This window comes from Trichomycterus rosablanca, chromosome 8, assembly GCF_030014385.1.
Source record: "Trichomycterus rosablanca isolate fTriRos1 chromosome 8, fTriRos1.hap1, whole genome shotgun sequence".
Classification (NCBI taxonomy): Eukaryota; Metazoa; Chordata; class Actinopteri; order Siluriformes; family Trichomycteridae; genus Trichomycterus; species Trichomycterus rosablanca.
In genome coordinates this window covers 2,301,416-2,307,415 of record NC_085995.1, presented here as the reverse complement: position 1 = coordinate 2,307,415, position 6,000 = coordinate 2,301,416, and the positions used below count along the sequence as shown (strand labels likewise).

The 6,000-nt window shown below is 48.5% G+C and overlaps 1 protein-coding gene across 1 annotated transcript in view; it reads left to right on the top strand.

Annotated features, from left to right (window-relative positions):
• The first annotated feature begins 1,061 nt into the window (after positions 1-1,061).
• Positions 1,062-6,000, top strand: part of LOC134319647 (neuroligin-3-like) — a 28,317-nt gene continuing 23,378 nt past the window's right edge. The window contains exon 1 of the mRNA XM_063000940.1: positions 1,062-1,181. Within this exon, the coding sequence (XP_062857010.1) occupies positions 1,062-1,181 (120 nt within the window). The remainder of the gene's footprint in view (positions 1,182-6,000) is intronic.

The window sequence follows — 6,000 nt, the reverse complement described above, 5'->3', positions numbered from 1 at the left end:
GCTGTGGGAACGCGACTCCACTCACCGTGTAAAGGGGAAAAAAAGCGAAACGTCGACCTTCGAGCTGCCGGGGAGTCGAGCGGGGGTGTACGTGTTGTCCCTGGTCAGAACCTTTTACCTTTAGATCAGAGGTGGGTGCAGGACGGAGAAATGAATGCTGACATGCTGACACAAGACTTCAGGAAGCGATCGCGGTGATGCCAGCCAGCTTGCCCTGGAGATCACCTCCACGTAGTGTCAAGCTGAGCTTTAGGGGCCCTTACGGCCCTAGCAGGACCTGCGGAAAGGTACTATAAATAGTAGGCCAGGCTCATGGACTTCTAATCTGAAAGGAACCACATAAGCAAGGGGTTGGCATCTTTTCTAGGCTGAATGGGCACCGATTAGGAGGTCCACTTTATTTTTGGCTAGTCCCTGCCCTGTGCCAAGCTTACGTTTACTAACCTGGGTGTATGCTGTACGCTTTGTTAAATCAGCTAGACGTTGCCCATGCCCGTCCGTAACTTGCTCTGCATCTGCGGCTCCAGCTGGGCTCGGGGTGGATAATTGTTTTATTGCCAGGTGGGAACTCGGACTTGTTTTCTCCGGCTAATTTGGACGCCGGATGGGCGGGTAATCGCAGAGAACGCTCACCCGCCCGAATCTCATCCGGCTCCAGATGTGGCGAGTCTCAGCATCGGCGCCCATTAATCTCTCTACGATCCTGGGCTAAAACGGGCGAGTATTCCCACGAGCAGAGCGGCTCAGCTGTGCCCGTTCTTCACCCCGCCTGAACGCGGGCTCGGGGGAAATCTGTACAGATGCGGCGGCGTGTCTCGCGCCCGGCGTAAACATCCGAAAGACAAGAGGTACGAGAAATAAATGAGATAAAAACGAGACCTACAAAAGCTCCTCCATTCTGTCAGGCATCTACAGAACGTCCTCCGCCCTCGGTGTGACACCAGGACAACGGCGTTCCCACCTCCCGGACTAAGCGGCGCCTCTGCCCAGGCGTCAGGCGCTAAGCTTTAATAGCCGCAGCCATTGTTCAGGTCGATTCACAATATGTTACCCCGAGGATAATGTGCCACGGCTTCTCTGCCATCTCACCGGAGAGATTTGATGCTAGTGCGACGTGCTCTGAATCCTTACGCTTCACTAGCGCCTTTCAGAAAGGCCGTCTGCTCCAGATCTGGCCCAGTGTTAGAAGCTGTACCGGTTAGCATTAGCAGGCGGAATATTTTGCTCCTGTCCAGGGTGGACGTTCATCCCGAGCGAGATTTGCAGAGATCCACGGCTGGCAGGGAACGAATGAATGAATAAATAACAACCAGTGATGGAAAACAGGCAGCTGGAACAGGAGCTGTGTTAGCACAGTGCTTAAGGTGCTGAACTATTGATTAGAAGGTCATTGGTTCAAGCCCCTCTAATGATAATTGGGACCCTGAACAAGGCCAACATGGGCTGTGTTTACATACAAGGATTGGGATTATAGATTAAGACTCACTGGCAGAGGAAGCTCAGTGGTTTAGGTACTGGGCTGGTAATTAGAATGTTGCAGGTTCAAACCCCACCACCGCCACTGTTGGGCCCCTGAGCAAGGCTCTTAACCCTCAGTTGCTTGAGTTGTATTCAGTCATAACTGAAATGCAGTGGGGTTTTTTAAATGCACCATTTTAAAATGGTGTCAGTTTCAGTAAATGCGGAGTTTTAAAATGCAGCATTTTCTAAATGCACTGTTTTTGAAATGTGACGTTTTTAAAATTCACTGTTTTTGAAATGTGGCGTTTTGAAAATGCAGTATTTTTTTAATGCAGTGTTTTTGAAATGCAGTGATTTCTAACTGTGGCATTTTTAAAATGCAGCATTTTCTAATTGTGGCGTTTTTAAAATGCAGTATTTTTTAAATGCAGTGTTTTTGAAGTGCAGTGTTTTGTAAATGTGCCGTTTTTAAAATGCAGCATTTTCTAATTGTGGCTAAACATCTGCCCACCCCGAAGGTTCCCGTCAGAGGGGCAGCGCTCGGCATTTAGGCGTCCAGCCGGGAGGTCACGTGACTTCCCTGCATTGCCCTTGGCAACAGAGGTTTGTGATTTTTCGGGATGTTTATGCCGCTCTGCCTCGGCTGTCAACAACACGTCCGTCCGAAACACCGGCGTGACCCGGCGCTGCCTGCAGATGAGACGGGCGCCACCGCTGTGCCAGTTTATCATTTAAACCTCTGGGCTTTTCAGGATTCGTTGCCAGTACCAGACATTTCAGGCTGTTCCTGTAAAGCAGAGGCAGTGGCTGTGATCCTGCCGCGCGTTATTCTGCTATATTTAATCATTAGATGCTTTCTGCTGAGCGTTTTACATTTAGAGTCACAGTTACAGCGTTTAGCAAAAGCTCTTAGCATTCAGAGGTACTCTGTGTTCTTCTCATTAGGCATTTTCATACACCTGGCAACAGGCGACGGAGTGGGGCAGGGGTGTACAAACTGTCTGGGCTTCAACCAGCAACCCTCCAATCAATCGTCCAGTACTGAGCTTAAACCAGCAACCCTCCAATCAATAGTCCAGTACTGGGCTTGAACCAGCAACCTTGCAATCAATCGTCCAGTACTGAGCTTAAACCAGCAACGCTCCAATCAGTCGTCCAGTACTGGGCTTGAACCTGCAACCGTCCAACCAGCAACCTTCCAATCAATAGTCCAGTACTGGGCTTGAACCAGCAACCTTAATCAATAGTCCAGTACTGGGCTTGAACCAGCAACCCTCCAATCAATAGTCCAGTACTGGGCTTGAACCAGCAACCCTCCAATCAATAGTCCAGTACTGGGCTTGAACCTGCAACCTTCCAATCAATCTTTCAGTACTGGGCCTGAACCAGCAACCTTCATTTCAATAGTCCAGTACTGGGCTTGAACCAGCAACCCTCCAATCAGTCGTCCAGTACTGGACTTGAACCAGCAATTGTCCAATCAGTCGTCCAGTACTGGGCTTGAACCAGCAACCTTCCAATCAATAGTCCAGTACTGGGCTTGAACCAGCAACCTTGCAATCAATAGTCCAGTACTGGGCTTGAACCAGCAACCTTCATTTCAATAGTCCAGTACTGGGCTTGAACCAGCAACCCTCCGATCAGTCGTCCAGTACTGGGCTTGAACCAGCAACCGTCCAACCAGCAACCTTCCAATCAATAGTCCAGTACTGGGCTTGAACCAGCAACCCTCCAATCAATCTTTCAGTACTGGGCCTGAACCAGCAACCTTCATTTCAATAGTCCAGTACTGGGCTTGAACCAGCAACCCTCCGATCAGTCGTCCAGTACTGGACTTGAACCAGCAATTGTCCAATCAAAAGTCCAGTAATGGGCTTGAACCAGCAACCCTCCAATCAAGGTTTGAATCCTGCTCATTATGACTTCACTTATATAGGGCAATCGTAGCCTAGCGGTTAAGGTACTGAACTAGTAATTAGAAGGTTGCTGGTTCAAATGCCACCAGTTTGAGCAAGGCCCTTATTTCTCAGTTACCTAGACTGTGTATTGTGTATGGATAAAAGCATTTGCTAAATGCAGAAAATGTAAACGCGAGGCCATGACCCATTTTTATGAGCGCAGTGGGGAATCGGACATGACTAAATGAGAAAACAGGAGGGAAATGAGAGTGACTTTAACAGAGGGGTTGGAGGGGTGGGTTTCAGTGACTGCGGACAGAAGCAGGTTAATTAAGGGTTCGGGATTCGGGCCCCTACGATGCGCCGGCTGATTTAATCAGGGCGCCCTGACGTCTGGCACCGGCTCGCCCGCCTCAGGTGCCGCAAAATGTCAGATCCTGACACATCATCACTTCAGGGAGGCCAAACCGGATTTGTGCGCCATGCCGCCTCCGTATTTGTCTCTGTGCCCTCAGAACTCGGTGATGTTTGAATATATCTGGAGGATATGGTGATGAATGGTAGCACCAGGCTCCTGCATATGGATGCTCAATACCAGATCTGAGGAGGTACAGTCACACTCGTCCGTCATCCTGAGCGAGGGGGTGACAGGACCCCAGACGGGTGATGGAGAGGGTCCACGCTGAGAGATTTAACACTGAAGGTGCAGATTTTTACAGCTGAAAAGGTTCAGCATTTATTAAGGGTCTCAAAAGTATTAGGACACCTCTTCTAATATTTAAATTCATGTCTTGTAGCCACAACAGTTGCTAACAGGTGTAGTAAATCAATCATATTCAGGTAGTTATATACTTCTGACTTTATAGCAACAGCTTAGGGAAGGCCCTTGCCAGACCGGCTGTTGTGTTAGCTGAAAAGGTCACGTAGAGGTCACTCTGTTTGAATACCATTCGTTTTTGAAACGGGATGTCCGACAAGCTCATGGTCAGGTGTGCAAATACTTTTGGATGTGATTCTTCTACTTGCCAACCTGTCTACCTACCTATATGTCTACTAACCTTCCTACCCGTCTCCCTATGTACCTGCCTGCCTACATGCCTACCTACCTACCTATCTACATATCTGCCTACCTACTCACCTACCTACAAACCTACTAATATACCCACCTTCCCACCTACTTTCCCACCTACCTATCTACGAACCTACTTACATACCCACCTACTTACTTACTAACCTACAGACCTGCCTGCCTACATGCCTGCATACCTACCTATATATCTGCCAGCCTACATGCCTACCTACCTAACTACCTACCTACATATCTGCCTATCTACTCACCTACTCACCTACCTACTTAACCTACTAACCTACCTACCCTCCCACCTACCTACTAACCTACCTACCTTCCCATCTACCTACCAACATTTCTGCCTACCTACCTACTCACCTATCTATCCACTTATCTACATACTTACTAACCTACCTACACACTTATATACCTACTTATGCACCTACCCACCCACCCAAATACAGTGTATCACAAAAGTGAGTACACCCCTCACATTTCTGCAAATATTTTATTATATCTTTTCCTGGGACAACACTATAGAAATAAAACTTGGATATAACTTAGAGTAGTCAGTGTACAGCTTGTATAGCAGTGTAGATTTACTGTCTTCTGAAAATAACTCAACACACAGCCATTAATGTCTAAATAGCTGGCAACATAAGTGAGTACACCCCACAGTGAACATGTCCAAATTGTGCCCAAAGTGTCAATATTTTGTGTGACCACCATTATTATCCAGCACTGCCTTAACCCTCCTGGGCATGGAATTCACCAGAGCTGCACAGGTTGCTACTGGAATCCTCTTCCACTCCTCCATGATGACATCACGGAGCTGGTGGATGTTAGACACCTTGAACTCCTCCACCTTCCACTTGAGGATGCGCCACAGGTGCTCAATTGGGTTTAGTCCATCACCTTTACCTTCAGCTTCCTCAGCAAGGCATTTGTCATCTTGGAGGTTGTGTTTGGGGTCGTTATCCTGATGGAAAACTGCCATGAGGCCCAGTTTTCGAAGGGAGGGGATCATGCTCTGTTTCAGAATGTCACAGTACATGTTGGAATTCATGTTTCCCTCAATGAACTGCAGCTCCCCAGTGCCAGCAACACTCATGCAGCCCAAGACCATGATGCTACCACCACCATGCTTGACTGTAGGAAAGATACAGTTGTCTTGGTACTTCTCACCAGGGCGCCGCCACACATGATGGACACCATCTGAGCCAAACAAGTTTATCTTGGTCTCGTCAGACCACAGGGCATTCCAGTAATCCATGTTCTTGGACTGCTTGTCTTCAGCAAACTGTTTGCTGGCTTTCTTGTGCGTCAGCTTCCTTCTGGGATGACGACCATGCAGACCGAGTTGATGCAGTGTGCGGCGTATGGTCTGAGCACTGACAGGCTGACCTCCCACGTCTTCAACCTCTGCAGCAATGCTGGCAGCACTCATGTGTCTATTTTTTAAAGCCAACCTCTGGATATGACGCCGAACACGTGGACTCGACTTCTTTGGTCGACCCTGGCGAAGCCTGTTCCGAGTGGAACCTGTCCTGGAAAACCGCTGTATGACCTTGG